The sequence below is a fragment of the Sparus aurata genome, chromosome 7 (genome assembly GCF_900880675.1).
Source record: "Sparus aurata chromosome 7, fSpaAur1.1, whole genome shotgun sequence".
Lineage (NCBI taxonomy): Eukaryota > Metazoa > Chordata > Actinopteri > Spariformes > Sparidae > Sparus > Sparus aurata.
This window is the reverse complement of record NC_044193.1, coordinates 4,591,585-4,608,963: the sequence shown is the minus strand read 5'-3', so window position 1 is coordinate 4,608,963 and position 17,379 is coordinate 4,591,585. Positions and strand designations below refer to the sequence as shown.

The 17,379-nt window shown below is 41.1% G+C and overlaps 2 protein-coding genes and 1 non-coding gene across 5 annotated transcripts; all 3 read right to left on the bottom strand.

Moving 5' to 3' along the window:
* Positions 1-11: 11 nt before the first annotated feature.
* kansl2 (KAT8 regulatory NSL complex subunit 2) lies at positions 12-9,279 on the bottom strand. 2 transcript variants are annotated; one of them, XM_030423846.1, is made up of 10 exons: positions 9,176-9,279; positions 7,725-7,978; positions 7,402-7,574; positions 7,140-7,254; positions 6,191-6,354; positions 5,908-6,071; positions 4,924-5,020; positions 3,911-4,164; positions 1,744-1,950; positions 233-322 (listed from the first exon to the last, which is right to left on the bottom strand). In XM_030423846.1, the coding sequence occupies exons 2-10, from the start codon at positions 7,973-7,975 to the stop codon at positions 233-235; spliced, it is 1,515 nt and encodes a 504-aa protein (XP_030279706.1). In that variant the 5' UTR covers positions 7,976-7,978; positions 9,176-9,279. The 2 variants fall into 2 exon arrangements, with proteins under 2 accessions (XP_030279707.1, XP_030279706.1); XM_030423847.1 differs by lacking the exon at positions 9,176-9,279 and having other exon boundaries at positions 12-322; positions 7,725-7,975.
* LOC115585865 (small nucleolar RNA SNORA2/SNORA34 family) lies at positions 4,634-4,767 on the bottom strand. Its single transcript, XR_003984788.1, has one exon. It is a non-coding gene; the product is annotated as a small nucleolar RNA SNORA2/SNORA34 family (small nucleolar RNA).
* Positions 9,280-9,419: 140 nt separating the features above from the next.
* ccnt1 (cyclin T1) lies at positions 9,420-16,449 on the bottom strand. Of its 2 annotated transcripts, none has more exons than XM_030423520.1 (9): positions 16,250-16,449; positions 15,484-15,565; positions 15,256-15,384; positions 14,601-14,661; positions 13,843-13,905; positions 13,673-13,727; positions 13,357-13,520; positions 13,127-13,197; positions 9,420-13,027 (listed from the first exon to the last, which is right to left on the bottom strand). In XM_030423520.1, the coding sequence occupies exons 1-9, from the start codon at positions 16,420-16,422 to the stop codon at positions 11,753-11,755; spliced, it is 2,073 nt and encodes a 690-aa protein (XP_030279380.1). In that variant the 5' UTR covers positions 16,423-16,449; the 3' UTR covers positions 9,420-11,752. The 2 variants fall into 2 exon arrangements, with proteins under 2 accessions (XP_030279380.1, XP_030279381.1); XM_030423521.1 differs by having other exon boundaries at positions 13,673-13,718.
* Positions 16,450-17,379: the final 930 nt, after the last annotated feature.

The window sequence follows — 17,379 nt, the reverse complement described above, 5'->3', positions numbered from 1 at the left end:
TTGGATGAGAAGTGAGTATCCACTCTTTTTTTATTATTTTATTTTATTTGACAAACCGTCAAGGAACTGGGTAATAATATCACACCTGGATAAAATAAATACACCCACATGACAAACAGAAGAACAATCAATGAACGTGTAGTCTAAGAGTCTATTGGAAATGTTCAGTAGAGTTTGTTTCTTCTGAAGGAGAAACCTCCAACGTAAAGTCCAACTTTAAAAACAGGGTTGTTCATCTTGGAGCATCGACTGCAGCGGTGTCCACATCTTGGAGGGAATTATCAGTGGTGTCTTCTTCACCTCCAACAACCTCCGACACCACCTGGGTGAAAGAACAGGACGTTAAACAGGAGAAGATCTGTTTGTTTTGGTTAAAAGGTGGCTTTTTTTCTATCTGTCCAGAGGAGCTGAAGGCAGAGCGGCTGGAGTCATATTCTCCATAAAGAAATGATCCACTTTCACCCAAATTAGTGAATAAAAGTTCTTAAGTTGTGTTTTTGTACAGTAATCGGTGAAGCCCGGTCTTAGAAAACACTTCATGGAATTAGCATACGCCCAAAGTGCAGGATGAGTCATCAACATTTATTGTATTCCAGGGAGTTACGAACTCTAAAATACCATTAAGCACACACACAAAATGGCATTTTGTCCTGTTTTGGGCCTGAATTTGATATATAGGTGAAATATAGAGCAACAATTATGTGATTTAAATCATCGATTGATTGGCTTCACAAGCACTTTAGTGTAGTTTGAGAGAAAGATAAAGATCTCATTGACTGATCTTTTTACTGCCTAAACAAACTAAATAAACAGACTCCGGTTGTTTTGAATAAAGTGAATAAACAAACTGACCTTTAAAGGACAACGCAGTTTCAAACTGTTCGAATTTGTTTATATTTGGCGGACCCCGCCACCTGTCTAGCCTCATACAATGTTCTGGGGATCTTATTTTCCTCTGTGAACAGCTTTTACATTCATTTATGGATCATATTAATATTGTAAATATTCAAATGCTGAGATTGAATTTCTTCTCCAAAACTACATAATGCCCCTTTAATACAACAGTCAGGTGCCATATGAACACTTTGGTAGCTTCAGCTTTAATCATTCCTCATGTTCGTTCAGGCCATGAAGAGATTCCTTCCTAACATTCTTCTGATGTAAGATAGAAGAGAATAACCACAGTCATCAATCATGAGACAACAAATATATTCCAAAGTTTATCTGGCATTAATCTCATCAGCAGTCTTGTGTTCATCAAATCAAGTTGACATCTTCCAGACAGGCTGTCATTTTAATATATACAAGTCCCTCTTTGTGTTTCCTTACTGAACTCTAGTGGAGGGAAAGTTACACAAACAGGGAGTCATTTACACAGAGTGTGTCAGGAAAGGACCTCTGAATGTTGAGCATGAACAGGAGGAACTATCGTAGCAGGAACATCCGTTTCAATGTAAATATGATCATATGAGAATTGTTTAGAGAAAAAATGTGACCCTATGCTTTTAGTTGAATGGTTTTTATTCCAACTTACATCATAGTATTACACCTAACCAGTCAATCACACAATCCAACATGTGTTAAAGTTGAAATCATACAGACACAGATTGCGACTGAAATCTTATTCGACCCATCTTGCAGTGTGAGTGTGGGAGTGTTTTTATATTGCCATGTTTGGACTCCATTTCTCAAACGAAGGATTCAAGATTTTCAAGACGACAAAGCTCCTAAATGAGAATTAACCTGGTCGTCCATGATGGCATCCACATCTCTCTCTGAGAGCTCCTGTCCTGAGGCGTCCAGGTCGACCTGGTCTGGGTCTTCTCCGGTCAGGATGTCCATCGGGGCCTCAGCGATGGCTCTGATGGTCTGGTCCTCCAGGGCCAGGGCAGTGTCAAACTGTAGGGGGGACGGAGGACCCTGCATGCCATCCCCTTCCACATCCAGGTCCTGTTTAACAGGGGACATTTATGAAATCCAGATCTTAACATAGACTTCACAGGAGCCATCTTGAATTATATGTATGGATATATTAATTTTCTTACTCCATGTTTACATCCCCAGCCATCAGGAGGCATGACAGGGTTTTGGATAATTAATGTGATTGAGGTCGTCAATGCAGCTTAAGCTTTTGATCGTCCTCATGCTGCATCCATGTTAAAGTTTTTGCTCATTTATGTTCTTTTCATAGAACATTAAACAGTACTGAACAGCAAATGCTGAGCTGTAAAGATCTGTAAAACCATATCTGGAAAGCAGCCATACAAATAAATCTCACAGTAAGAGCACCTCAACAGATTTTTAAAAGTTTTAAACTGTCCACTTTTAAACTTTTAAATATCGAAACCCCAAATTGCTTTCTCGTTGCTTCTTCGAAAGTTGCTTCACACCTGTAGTCCGATTCATTTGGTCTGGATCGAGATGAAAATTAGAGTTTTGCCTTTATGTTTGCACTAACTTCGTACAACAAAAAGAGCTGAAAACAGATTTATATTGACTGACAGCAGCTTGAGGATATACATACACTCTTGTCAATTCACAATCAGCAGATTAATTTAATACTACTTTTGCTTTAATTTCATACCCACTATCACACAAAACCGACACTGAACCTTCTTTTCAAGCAGCCTCTGTCTGGTTGTTGAGTCTGCACCAGAGTCACTATAACAAAACCACTGTTTTTTTTAGTCGGGGTTGAACCAGACCGAGTCGCTTTCTTGGAGGAAATGGTGCGGCTCTGTTGTGGTGGAAACTTGATCCTATTTTTTCATGCCTTCCTGAATTTTCACCTGAGTACACAATATTTATGGGAGAGAAAAAAGATGGTGAAAGAGGCACTTAGCCTGTTTAGACAAGACTTGCTGGGTCTAAATAGTTCTGGGGAATATGAATGTTGAAAAAGGAAGTGAGCGCTTTTCTTCCATAGATTCTTGCTGGCAGACTTGATGGCTCTTAGGACAACCGTTGGCATATTGTTATTGACAAGGCTATTCTTGGTATGCTTCCATCTTCAATCCCAGGATTACAGTGTGTTCATGTGGCATTGGGATAATCAGAAAAACACATTTCCAACTAGGAAAATTCTCACCAGTGCCCCCTGAAGTCACAACACCACCTCAGCATATCAGAGAAAATTGTGGTACACAAGTTGGTGTCATATGACGTTTGAAACATGGCGGGTAAAAGCAAACACTGGGTTGAGAGTAATATGCATATCTATGAAATACATTTCATGGCTTACGTGATCCATTTACTTTGCTCTACCTTGTCAAATTCTGAAAACAGCTGTAAATGGGTTGTTTAAACGCTCTGGGCGATTTCGTCTATGTCGCTCCCACATTCGGACTTGACACATGTAATCACACCTAAATCAGAATAATGACTTCCAAACTTCGGAAGCGGGACCATCTGAGCAGTACATGAATGCAGCATTATTTCCACTGTCTAGGCCAAAGTAAAAAAAAAAAAAAAAAAGCAGTTCTGCTGCTCCTGGGAATTAGTTACACAATTACCTGAATGTTCAGGAGCGTTCTTGCATTTAAAAACGATCCGTAACGGCTTGTGGAGAAAGACATCTGTGTATGTGTTTCAAATGCTGATGAATGTTTTGATATTCTATGACTCAGCAATTTATTATCTGCCTTTGCTTTAATTGTTATGTTTCGTCTCCAAATGTTCTGTCGTTTCTTACTCCTGCCCCAGACATATCTAACCAGTAGAGAGACTTTTCTCACATGGCTCTTACTAATGCATTTTGGTTCACTGATTCCTTCCCTCCCCCCCTGTTGAACCAACAGAATATGCTGCACAGGCAAAACACCACCAACTAATAAGTGTTGAACGTAACATTTTTGTTACAATGCATATACACATTAGAGGAGAGTGTTAGGGGAACATCATCTCTACGTACATCACTGAACTCTAGGGGAAGGCTCTCTGTGGGCTGAAGCTCTGCTGCACTCAGATACATGTCTCTGCTGGCAGCGGTGAGCTGCTCCTGTGGTGGAGGCTCCTGCTCAGGCTGGTACATGGGGGGAGGCAGTGTGAGGTGAAGCGGGCAGCGTGGATCGTCAGACTGACCCATGTGCACGGTACGGTCACATGGGACATCTTTCATGCCTGGACACATTTTGAAAAGCACTTGATTGCTGTCCTGGTAGATGTCTGAGGGTCTGGTTGTCAAGGACAACAGCACATGATGTCCACACACAAACACAACAAGCACAAGAATAAGACGGATGAAGAAATCTGCACTCAGCTTCAAATCAAAATGTGGACCTGTGGATACATGATTAATGTAAAACTAACTTCATTAGCTGCAATAATGAGAATTATTGCAAGTTCTACAATCATTGAAAATAATCTTGCTATAATTATTTCTCAAGCCTTAAAGCAGCTTTATGTTGATGGAATAATGACATGCCCGGGTGGTTTTGTTAAACTGGTTAGTGATTTTGACTGAGCACTTATACTTGGCAGAGTTTGTGAGAAATGCCACACAAAGCTTGCAATAAATCTATTTTGTTGCAGACACAGAGAAAACCTCAGGGTTAATCCTGTTGATAAACATCACAATTCACTGAAAGATTAGATTATGTCTGAATAGTTGGAATGAATGCATGTCGGGAAGGGATTTTGTTCCTTCCAACTGAACAGATTAGCTCCTGTGTTACTCTGGGAGAAATCAACAGACCACAGGAAGGAGGTTCTATAGGCTCCCTTTGAAACCAGCAGCTACTGCAAGCTGCTGGTCTTGATCAGGGCCATGGTGAGGATGACTCAAAAGAGAAAGATGAAGGAGTGTTTGGATGACCAGAGAAGTTCTTTCTAAATATATGCACAAAAACACATCTGTGATTTCTTGTATATAAACAGGGCATATTATTGTGGTCAAACTCATGCTGAAAACATAACTGAGGATACGCGAGACACAGTGCCGGGTCATAGGCAGGCAGGGGTTGGTACATCGGGTTCCCTCCACAAAGGAGATGCACTTCTCTAACGCTGTTCTTGTGTGTGGCTACAACAAATGAAAGATAAACAAAACACAACATTATTTCCTTCACAAGTATACTCATCCATAAAAAGAACAAAATCATCCCTGGATGCCATCAACTAACAAAAAAGCTCCAAAAATAAAAGTGAATCTTTTGCCAGTCGTTCTTGTCTTCCAGATGTGTTTCATGTGATGGGATTTCTGCAGCACTCAAGTATGTTGAGCATAAACTCAAAATCAGAAATAAGTCTCATCCTCCTTTCACTGTAATAATCATCTTACTTGAGGACACAACTGCCCTGCAACATTTCACGGATAAAGGCTCACATATGTATGAAATCAGTTTTTTTTTTAAAAAGGGCGTTTTCTCCTGTCATCCTTTACGTTTGGGCTCTGTGCTCTACCACACTGGATTTTATGGCATGAATCTATGAGAAATCTCACATCTAGTCGTTTCTAGATATAAAAATAGGTTTTGAGATGTCAGCCTTCGCCGCAGTACGATGGAAGCCGCTGCCATTTTGTCTGTGGTACTCAGTGTTGAAAGATGAAAAAGCTCAGAAGCAAACCTAAACATTTCTATATCTACCATCATGTAGTTGCAGAAACAGTGTCTCGCAGAATATATTACATTGAGCTGTTGTCAGCCAACTGTGGCCCCTATGCCGTTACAGTTTTCACTGGGGACGAGTGTGTTTTTCCAACAGTAATTCTGTTCCAGTGATAACTGTTCAAGCTGTGCCTTAGAGTTTAAATCCACATGCACACTGGGTATCTCCATTATCCCATGTATCGCGTCTCTAAACCATTATGTGCAAACTTACCGTTTTTATTTTTTGGTGAACTGACCCTTAAACATCTTTTCAAATGCTTATTAAGTTTTACTACTTTCAACTGTGATAGGGTCTCACCTGAGGAGCGCCTTCGGTCACAGCCTGCCTCCTCTCTCTAAGCTGCCGGTGCAGCAGGGCTTCCACACCGTACCGACGACGGTATCGGCGTAGAGCTTTGAGTTTCTTCAGGTTCTCCCTCTCCTTCATGGACAGGCCCTCAGGTCCTGTCAGCAGACTGCTCCCTGACAATGTAAACAAACACAAATATTGCTGCGGGCTGTGAGGCCTTGTGGACATGAAACAATTACAAAGTAAACAAAGTAGAAACATTTAGTTAGTAGCTAAATGGTCATATATTTACCAAGAGTTTCATGCTCCATTTTGCGGTTGTGAAGGTATCGGCGCTTTTTCTCCTTAAGCAGGTGCTGCAGGCGTTTGAACTGGTCGATGTAGAGCGACTGAAGTCTAATGAGTTTTTCTCGAGTGATGAGCGCCACCTCCTCTGCCGTGTACACTCCAGCATGTCTGCAAAAACAAAAACAGATAAATACACTCATTAGAAAGGAGCCATGTTACAGCTATGCAAGAAATCAACATACATTTAGAGAGTCACTGCATGTTAAACTTCAGAGATTTGTTTATTTTTTTTTACAGCCGAGTAGATCAGCATTGTCCAATAATGTGATGCAAAAAGAGAAGGATAACATCGGCATTCTGACTTTCAATTTTCCTGTGTGAACACACTACAAACCCAAAACCCGCTGAGGATAAGTCTGTAGTTTGAACTGGGACATTACTGATGAATGTCTGAGTATCATCCAACAACACTCTAATAAATGTAACAATGTGCAGTTATTATGGCTGCCACTGGTTTACTCACAAGACTTGCCCTACTTTGTCTGATTTATGTTTGACTCAAACTGTGTAGCTCTGACCGAAGCGTAAAAATGCACTGCTAGAAAAACACATGCAACCCATTCACACCAGAAAACCACTGAACCTCCCTTCGGTTGTCCAGTGGACTACCAGGGCACCGAGGGGTGTGCAAGACATGGGAGGTCAGCTGAGAACATGACTACCATGGGCAGCTGCTTCACAAAACTCTCTCTCCCTCTTTATGTCCACCAACTTTATGCAGTTTTTGCAAGGGAAGAAGCTGACATAAAGGCTTCTGTCACCCAAAAACGATAGATGCAAGTCATTTAGAAACCGAGTAGGAAAAGCCTTGCAAGAAAACCAGCAGGATCCTTAATAACGCAGCAATGCGAGTTTAAATCAAAAGCAAGAGATGGTCAGATAATTCAACTTACTTCAGTGGATCCTCGTGATCACTGTCAATGCTGTCTGCATCACTGTCAGGGTCTCCTCTCCACGTCTGGTCTAATACCAAGGGACCCTGCTCCTCTTCACTGAGACTGTCCTCATCTGTTGTGAGGGGGTGTAATCAAACATTACAATAATACAAACTTAGAATGTTCCCCATCATTCTACCGCTACAATAATATATAAAATCACTGTACTTGAGATTAACTACAATAAAGAGACATATATTTCAGTCTCAGCAAGACTTACCTAGAATGCGGTTAGCTTCAGAGCGGCCTCCTTCGACGCCGTGTGCCTCTGCACGGTTGTAACCACTTAGCTGAGACAAAAGTACCTCAGGGGACGGACCAGAAAGCGGCTTCCTCCCCTGAGCTCGGAGAGCCATGGCATTCCTGCGAGCATGCTCTGCACAGAACGTTACTCTAAAAAAAACAGTAATTGGGGAAGAAATATCAGAATGCAGGTAGGGTTGTTACTAGAAATCTAGTAATTGTGTCTCCTGTCCACCTGGAAATTAATTTTCACAACAAGACAAACAAAGCTGAGGTCTAAAGTTTAAACTTTCAACTCACCCATCTTTCCTCTCGACCTTCGGTGAAGCGTTGGGGCAGCGCTTGCCATTCTTAGCAGAGACATAGCTGCACTGCTTGTATGGAGCGTTCTTGTCCTCCAAAATGTGTTTGATGCAAAACTCCAGGCCTTCCAGGCGGGGTTGAGAGCACGGTCGCTGGGTGAAGGCACATGCCTGGGGCTCCTGAGGACGGGGTGTCTGGGCCACCCGGTTCCGACTCGAAGGCAAAACGTGGATTCGTATCCTGTTCATCGTCTGCAAGAATAATGATTGCTGAAACAGTTAGTCTACCAATTGATTAGCCGACTGACAGAACCATAGTCTAATCATCCATTCTGATAATTGGTTACTAATTTGTTTTCTTGTGACAGTAAAGCGACCATCTTTGGATTTGTAATATAGGTCAGATTAAAAAACAACAACAAAGAAATGAAATAAAAATGGACATCGCCAGACACTCCCACGATTACGCTTGAATGTGAGGAGCTCTTGTCTAGCACCAACAATGCACTACCCAAAACGAGTTGGGGATATTATAGTTTTTCCACTTGATGGTTCATTCAGTGAAATATGTGAATCTTTATTTTGTGTTTTGTGAATATTCTAGACATCAAACTGAAATCCTTGTCTATTGTGCAGAACTGGTACGACATAACAAAACCTCTGGAACTATTATTATGTGTTGGGAGAAAACACAGGGAACGCTTCTGTACGTGTTTTGTTATTTTATAGAGGGAGTAAATTAGCTAGTAATGGAATATGGAGGCCAGGAGGTACGCAAACTACATTATACAAAGAAATGTCCTATGAGAGGCTGTTCTGAGACAGGATTAACGTTGCACATCCGCGTGGCTTATTCAGCCATAAACTGGGTCCAAAGGTCAGAAATGTTTTAGGAATACAAGTTATTGATTTTAAACACACAGGATACAAACATAACTATGTTTACCCGCACTGATAACACCGTGATTCAAACGGTCTATTCCACATGAATGAAAGTTGTCAAATAATATTAAAGCAGGCGGTGCCGGATCAGGTGGCATGTCAGATTGGACTGTGGTCAACTTTGTTACCACTTAATATATTTTATGAAAATAAACACAACTTCTACATATAAAAAGGCGGTTAAAGACTTACTAGCGTTAAGGATAATATGTGTTTGGTACATGTAAAAATGTAGAATAAATCAATTTCTCCGCCTTGAATGAGTCTAACCAGGCGCCACACGGATGTTTAGCCCGCCTCTCTTTACTGCGTCATTCTTTCAGTTACGGAGTCGCCATCTTTGTTTAGCCGTTGCTGATGCTAACTAACCGCCACTTTCAACAATTTGGGGCTACGGCGGGAGTTTTGCTGACCGATGGCCACATACAGTCGTGTTCCTCGCCATCATCGAAATGCCTCGGTGCCAGAAAACGAACACATGCCCGTCTTTTGTTTAAAACTGCTTACCTTCCTGTCTGTCGTCCACCCGAGTCTGGCTCCGCAGGCGCACTACGTCGGTTTTCCTGCATTCCCCGATAACTGCCACAGCCACTGCAGATATAAACAGAGCCCTCCCACGCAGAGCTCTGATTGGCTGAGCTACAAGGCCTTTCATTGGCCCATCTAGTGGCCAATCAAACCTACCAATTTCCTTCAACACCCTCAATCCTGCAGCACTGAAGTTCCATCAAAACAAGCAGCACAAAGAGCGTTTTCTTAAAATATTTATTGACTTTAATTGAGAATAAAGCAACCACATTATATCAAAAAGAACAGTGTTCACATATAACCTTGTAACTGAAAAAAAACAAAAAACAAAAACAGAATCCTAAAACGTTTCATTTCCAGACCTGAGTGTCACTAAAACCACCAAGACGTGAAAAACATGAAACTTGCTGTAGCTTTGTGATTTTGCATTGTTAGGTTGCATGAGCGTCTTCCATTTTTCTCACATGTGGGTTTGTTTTGAAATGGGCGTCCTTTTGTATGACTTTCTCACAGCATAAAGTTAATACTTAAATTGGAAGATTCGTCCAGATCAAATAAAACATTTGTATTCTTTTTTTTTTTTTAAATGGTAATGATATATCGGACATCTGTTCTAATAGTCTAAGCATTATACATGTAACACTTTGTCATCATTTGCATTGTAGGCAAACCTACTGAGATAAATATTCAGTGCATTTACTGTTTCCCTGTTACAACCAAGAGTTGAGTAACTAATAAAACCTCTGCTGCCTGAGCAAAGAGCTGTACTCTGACAGCAAATCTTCCATATAATCATGGGAACAAAAATATTTTACAATTGTATGGCTGCTTTGTTGTACTGCATTACTGTGAACTGCCTAAAATGAGTTTTGGATTTAAAAACTGATAAAAGAAAGCAGTAATACTATACAATCAAAACCATAAACTTTGAATTAAATGTACAGATGATATCCGATTCTTTCGCCAACAAATGGCACCTCTTCCGCTATTTTTTTAAACACAAATTCATTCATTCAAATTCATTAAACAGTATTATACTTCATGCGTATGACCTTGTAGTGGAGGTATCTTGATAACCTGCTTGCAGTGTATGATTTACAGAACTGAGGGACACGTGCAAACATTTTTTGATGAATCATGGCTTGTGGATGGATTATAAACAATCTGAAGCTGAATATCCACCAAATGTAGTTTGAAGGTATTGAATAAAAAGAAACGCTTTAAACATTACATCAGACCTGTCAAATAAACAGACAGGTGTACACTGGGCTTTACACATTTCAAACATCACCAAAGAAAACGCATAAATGAAAGTCAACCATAACATGAAATGACAGACAGATGGCATTTGATTAGTCTTTGATATTGTGTCTTTTTGAATACTTTATTATATACTGTGATCAATATGGTCACCACAAAGAAAGCACTGGCAGGAAAACTTTTTGGGGGCAGTTTCAGGGCGGCTGTTCTGACAGTGCATGTTGCATTTTTCAACAGCACTTAAATGTAATATATCATATCCTGTCTTTTTCATGTCCACCCTAAACCGATGAACAAGTGACAGATCAATGACATATTTTGTTGGGCCTTCCTTCATTGTGACCATACCGGGTTGATATGTTTGATAAACTACAGATGTATATCGTTGGTATGAACTGTCCATTAGTGTAATCAGAGAACTGAATATGAATATTTTACAACCATTTAAAACAATGACTGCAACACTCAAAAATCTAAAAACAGAAGTACACACTTCCTTAATTTACATCTTTTTTTTTTTTTGCACATTTTTTTTTATAACAAAAAGTAAAAAATATTTCATGTTTGTTTTAAACATTTTACAGTCTTTGTACAAGTTTACCAAATAATGCAGGAAATAAAATAGAACACCAGGGGTGGGGCAGTCACCTATTTTCCTTAGGTTATGGCTGTTAAAAGAAAAAAATATTTTGAAAAAGACAAAAATATTAAAAAGATGGCTTTGGAGACATGCACTCTCAAACTAGCCTGTACAGTCTTGATGAAGAAACATCCCTCTATCCAAAAGAAAACAGAGGGGAAACCTTAAAAAGGTATAAAAAGGGGACTATGTTTTTTTTTTAAAAGCATTCAATCAATAAATAACATACTATAAAAACATTATAAAAAAGACAGTCGATAAGAAGACCTAAAAGGTACGTGATGGAAATCTTTTAGTTTCCTCGTGATTTCAAGATGAATTCCTCCAAAACAGTGATGGTAAAAATACCAGGTCCTGTCATCACATTTCATTTGAGTTGAACAGAAGAGCAAAACATTATCTACACTTTTCTGTTAAATTTTTTTTTTTATCACATTTTCAAGCTTTTAAAGCCTCATTATTGCCCCACAAGCGAGCTGAAAAAAGAAAAAGGTTAAAAATGATTTTATCTCACCACTACATTTCGCTGCTGTCAAACTGATGCCTTTAAAAATGACTGGTGAGTAAAAAAAAAAAAAAAAAACAATACTTTATGTAATAATATGTATGTTTGTGATGTCAAGTACAATGTACATAAACGCCTCCCGACCTGGAACTCATTTGGGTAACGGGGGCAGAGGGGGAGGTGGATCTGAAGGCAGAGGTGGGGGTCTGGAGTTGCTCCCTCTGGAGCCACCACTGTACCGGTAGTCCCCATATTGGGATCTGTAGTCAAACATGGACGGCTGGGACGGCTGGACCCCCTGTGCACTCAGAAGTGAGTTTAGCATTTCAAAAGTGTCCTGGTACTCGTTCGACTGAGCTCCGCCTGCCGCACCGTGCCCATTAGTGTCCGTCTTGTCGCCTTTGGAGTGTGAAAAACTGGGAAGGCCCAGCGTGGGCAGAATGTCAGGACCATGCCCCAGAGTTTGTCCAGAGGAGGAAGACAGGGACGGTAGCTGGTAGGGATTCCTAGACGACTTGCTGGCTTTAGAGGCAGGGTGAGAGCCTGCTGTGGGGTCTTGGGAGTGCGTCCTCTTACGTGAGGCAGAGGAGGATGAAGAGCCCGTTCTAGAAGAGTCACTGGGGACTTTTTTGCTGCTTCCTACTGCCCCACTGGAACTAGATGAATGTTTATGTGAAGAGGAGAGTGAGGCACCGCTAGAGGAGGAATGGTGATTGTGGTGGTGATGATGGTGGTGGTGGTTAGAGCGTTCCCTGTGTTTGTCCCTGCTCTTTCCCTCCTCTCCTGAACTCCCCCTTTGCTTCTCAGGCACTCGTATTCTGACTTTGATGTCCTGGTCCTGACCCCGGGCGCTGGCACTGTGCCCGCTGCCTCCTCCAGCTAGGGGGAAACGCATTTTGAGAGAACTCCTGTCGTGCTTCTCCTTCTCAAGGGGGATTTTCAGAATAATGGGGGACGGGTTCGACACGTCAGAGGAGGAGGAGCTGGACTGCTGGTGGTGATGCGGCTGCTTCTCCTTCCTCTGCTGCTGACCAATAAGAGCCTGGGCAGCGTTGGCATAGTCCCTCTTCACGCTGGCCTCCATGTTCTCCAGCTTCCTCTTCTGAGCGGCCAGGACGTCTGCGTTCTTGGCACGGTACTCACTCAGCGACACCTTAGCCGGGGCGTGAACCTCGTTGTTGGACTGCTGCTGTTGCTGCTCAGATACAGTTGCACCTTTTCCGCTCCAAGTCTGAGCACTGCCAGATGCGCCCTTCTCCTTGTCACCCGTGGATGAGGAAGAAGAGGCAGAGGGTGGAGCTGAGAGGCTCATCAGGCCTGCCACGGTGCTCTCTGATGAAGCCATGGAGATCATGCTCATCATGGTGTCCCTCTGGTCACCCTCCTCCTGGACCTTTGGCTTGGCTTTTGGTGTCTGACCTCCAGCCTAGGAGTCAGGAAAACAGACAATCAACACAAATACACCTAAGCAGGATGTCTTGGCTGAACTTTTATATCACAAAGAAGCAATGCGAAAAATATGTACCTTCCAGTTGCGAATCCGTTTCAACCGGCTGGGTGTTTTCTCCAAAATCTGCAGGAACTCGTGTGTGAGCTCTGAAAGAAGTTACGAAGAAGCAGGCAAAGAAAAACAGGCAAAGTTAAATATTTGGGAGTCCTAATACTGAAGTGGTGTATGACTTGTGATCAGAGCTTTTCCAACACATTTTTCCTGCTTGGAATGGACCTAATTATGAGGTAATTTACGGCACATACCATCCAGCAGCTCGAGGGTAACTGTGGGATCAACATACTCCCACCAGTGTTTGCCATCCGTGGACACAGGGATCTCCCAGTTGGACCATTTGCAGGCGAGATGGATGCACACACAGGCCACGACGGGCGGACTATACTGCAGGCAGAACGTGGTCAAGTGCAGACTACGTGGCAGGATACGTTCCGGCAAGAAATAAAAACAGAAACAGGAAGAGAGAGAACAGACATTCAGTATATTGAGTTAGAGAATTTTAATGGAGCAGAGCAAAAAAAAAAAACACAGAATCTTTAGTTTCATAGTGAACTGTGAATATACCTGTTTGTAGCCATAAAGTATGATGTTTGAGCCAAATCCTTACTCGCTGGAACAACAACAAAACAAAAAAACACACTTAAAATCTGCTAATTTTGTATTTTATGTGCACAGTTACAATAGCTAGACAAAATCCAAACAGAATTGATCAAAATTGAAGAGTTGATGCTCACCTCTGACAAGCTGAGTGCACTTGACAACATGAGTATGCGGGTGGTCAATGGTGATTTCAAAAGCTGTAATAAAAAAGGGAGAAAGAGAGAGATGTTTGATAAATGAAACAAATACATGCAGCACATAGATTTCTTTCCATCCAATTTCCATGATAAAGATTAAGAATGGTCCCTGAAAAATAGAAAATGAATACTGTTATAACAAACTATGTGTTGCAATGAATAACGTGGAATATTATTTTGCATGGGGTCTTCAAATAACATCCTGGACGACTTGAAAAACACCAGATGGACGTGAAAAACATAAAATTATACGTCATTTCCCAACTCTCGCTTTGTTGTTTGACTCTTCTATAAAAACTCTTAAAAAAACAAAACAACTTTGTTTTTTTCAATGTACGCCAATGTTATCTTCTTCGGCCGTCTATTTCCAAGCTTGAATGCATGGGAAAGGATTAAGCAGGTTATAGAGAGCTTGCAATAGCCATCGTTTGTGATAACGCTGCGATTCATCAGTCTTCAAATAGGTGGCAAGAAAAAGGAGGGAAATGCACAAAGTTAACGACAAAATACACAAAAAAAAAAAGGAAGAAATGAGTAAGGGCAGCTAATATGAGGCGTGAATGTCTCTTTCCAGTGCTGCCAATCACATACAGATTTTCTGTGGACGAAAGTAAAACATGTTAGTACTATTTCTTATAATCACATGTGTTTCTGGAGGGAAATCAAAGGGACCCAGTTCTTCCTTCGCAACTTACCCAAGGTCTGGAGTATTATGCTCTCAAGAATGACCAGGTCTTGGGCTTGTTGCAGGTAGGCCTGAGGTTGAGAGGACAGGCACGTTACTCACTGGGAGGCCTCTAACCTTTGTCTAACACATCAAACCCACCTTTCATGTAGATCTGACGAAGCCTAAACAGCCAAGCACTAAGACAATTAACGCCACATGCAGTCATTCTACAACTGCTAAACATCGCAACACCTGGGTGACTGAAAACCTACAAGCACTTCAATGCATTTTGAGCTCTCAAAAGATGTAGCCAACAGTGTGAACATCTGAGGTGCAACAGCTCAAAACTGAAAAACTCATAAAGGATAGTTACAACCGTTTTAAATGCAATGTGAAAGGGAGGAGTAAGTAAGGAAAAAACACGAGTTGTGTAACTTTAAGCCAAGATACATTATAATTCAAAAGCTGCTGTTAGAAAATCATACATTCTAGGAGAAGGAAACTGTGATGATGAGTGTCATATAAAAACAGAAAATCTAGCAACTTGAATGCCTGTGTCTAAAGTCAAAGTACATTTTATTTAGCAAATAATGTCATGGAAATATAATCACTACTCTAATAGGTAAACGCAGGAGGAGAAGGAGCAAAATTGTAGGCAATTTCCACTACAGCCCAACACTTACATCACTGCGTACATCTGGAGAAGGATCCTGAGGATTGAGGCATGCGTGGGCCACCTTTATAACATGTTCCAGCTTACGGGGCTGCTCCTCAACCTTTGCAGCCAGGAAGAGCGCGGCAGGAGAAATAACCTAGTGAAGGGAGAAGCAAAATAAATCCACGAGTTCAATGACTTAAGTACAAGACAGTTAAATTAGGGACTTCAGGTAAGATGGATAAACAATACTTACATTTCTGTGAAACCTGGTGAATGATTGGACCATGTAGAATCGATGCATGTACACAATGGCTGTATTAATTGTAAGTTGGGACCTGAAACATGTTGGTTAAGGACAATGCAGCAAACAGTACAGATCAAAACACCTGTAGTAGCCTAGTTGTTATTGTGAGTATGAGCGGGGTTATTAATCTGCATGTTTAATAACATGATTAAAAGAGCTTCATGTCAGTTACTGACTAACGGAAATCAACATCAGATCAGCTTTTACCACATCAGTGGCAGAACAACAAAGTTTAAACCCCTGCTAGCTTCACACATTTCTCAGAGGTGACTAGAAGGCGGTAATTTAGATATAACACATACAAGGGTTGGCTGTGTACATAAAACCCGTACTCACAAACACACTTAAACATATTATCTAAGGAATGTTGTTCCACTCCAGACCTTTTTCTTTCCTAACACTAACACCAACAGTAAGAGGTAAAGCTAATGCTAACGTCCTGTGGGCCCGCCGACCACACAGGCCTTCATGTTAGCCTGCTACGCCGCTGTCGGAACACCGTTAGCTTGCTAACGGTACCACCGTAAACTCACAAACCACCGTCTAAAACAGACAGGAAACACAAAAACAAGCCAGATGCCTCCGAACGAAACATGGTAACAACCACCAGCCTTGCTCTCGTTCGAACCGGCTTCATGCGGAGCTAAACTTCGCTAGCTAACAAGCTAACGGTGGCTAGCTGAGAGGCTAGCCGTCCCTCGGCAGAAAAAGATACACATTGAGCCGCTGTCCCATGTCCTGGAGCAGGTTCGCTGCCTGTTGTCTGTAGGACAGTTCCTTATCCGGATCAAGTCCAGCTCGCCGAGATGGGCTGTTGTCGATCTGCTGTCGGGTGTAGTACCATTTGTTATTACAGGTTGCAGGGAGAGAACGAAACGAAGCCGCCATCACTGAGAAGGACGATAGTTTAAAATTTCTGCGCGTCACAGGAACATACGTCACACCGGGGTGTAACGTCAATGTAGTTCCCCCTGGTGGCCAGCAGGTGGAACTAAATAACGCCAAAATGGATGCCGTTCCAAACTGGGATAAAAATGGGGGTGTCATAAAAATGCAATGACTATAATTAAAATGTAATGTCACCTTTTATCCTCTATGAATAAAACCACAGAGACCAATCTGTAAAAAAGGCAAATAGAATGTTTAGTCTTCTTCTTCTTCTCCTTCTCCTTCTTCTTCTTCTTATGCCATTTTATTTTTGTATTGTTGCTTTTGTCACTGGATGTTATTTCCCATATTGCAGTCCTGAAAAGTAAATCGTTACGTAGTTTGTGTTGTTTAAATAGAGTTTATTATGTTGTATGGTCCCGTCTTTACGTCCAAAAATGATTTTAAAACCCAAATCATTTGCCATTTTTCAATCAATGGAAGTCGAACAGCGTCAGGAAATTTATAGGCTAAAAGGAGAGACACTTTCTTTTTTCTGTATCTAAATTCTTCTCAGTTTAAAACAACAACAACAACAACAAGAACAACAACTAACACAGCCAGGTTAGCTGCAAAGCTTTCTTACAAATAATACTTACTCTTCTACGTCATCTTTATATTATATATATTATACTCATGTCTTGCTTGGTCTGCTTTACATTTTTTATATCTTTAACTCAGACACTCTTGTTCTTTGGCCTCTGCCTATGACCCTTATCCTATTGAAGATGCACCTATTTATTTATAACGCATCTATTTATATTGTTGAATCTTTTTAATTTTATCATTTTTATGGAATATTGTTGAATTTCTTTTTTATTACATTCTCTACCTGCACCAATGATATTTGTAATGCTGATGTCTAAATTACTGAATATTCAAATCTTCTCCAGTTTGTTTATATTATATTTATTTGTC

What these genes read in the sequence shown, in the direction of transcription:
- kansl2 (XM_030423846.1), bottom strand. Translation starts at nt 7,975, where the DNA reads ATGAACAGGATACGAATCCACGTTTTGCCTTCGAGTCGGAACCGGGTG. An exon ending in TGAAGCTAACCGCATTCTAG is followed by an intron (nt 7,255 to 7,401) that starts GTAAGTCTTGCT and finishes CCCTCACAACAG; the next exon opens with ATGAGGACAGTCTCAGTGAA. An exon ending in TTCCCCTAGAGTTCAGTGAT is followed by an intron (nt 1,951 to 3,910) that starts GTACGTAGAGAT and finishes CCTGTTAAACAG; the next exon opens with GACCTGGATGTGGAAGGGGA.
- ccnt1 (XM_030423520.1), bottom strand. Translation starts at nt 16,422, where the DNA reads ATGGCGGCTTCGTTTCGTTCTCTCCCTGCAACCTGTAATAACAAATGG. An exon ending in CTCCAGATGTACGCAGTGAT is followed by an intron (nt 14,662 to 15,255) that starts GTAAGTGTTGGG and finishes TCTCAACCTCAG; the next exon opens with GCCTACCTGCAACAAGCCCA. An exon ending in CATAATACTCCAGACCTTGG is followed by an intron (nt 13,906 to 14,600) that starts GTAAGTTGCGAA and finishes TTTTTATTACAG; the next exon opens with CTTTTGAAATCACCATTGAC.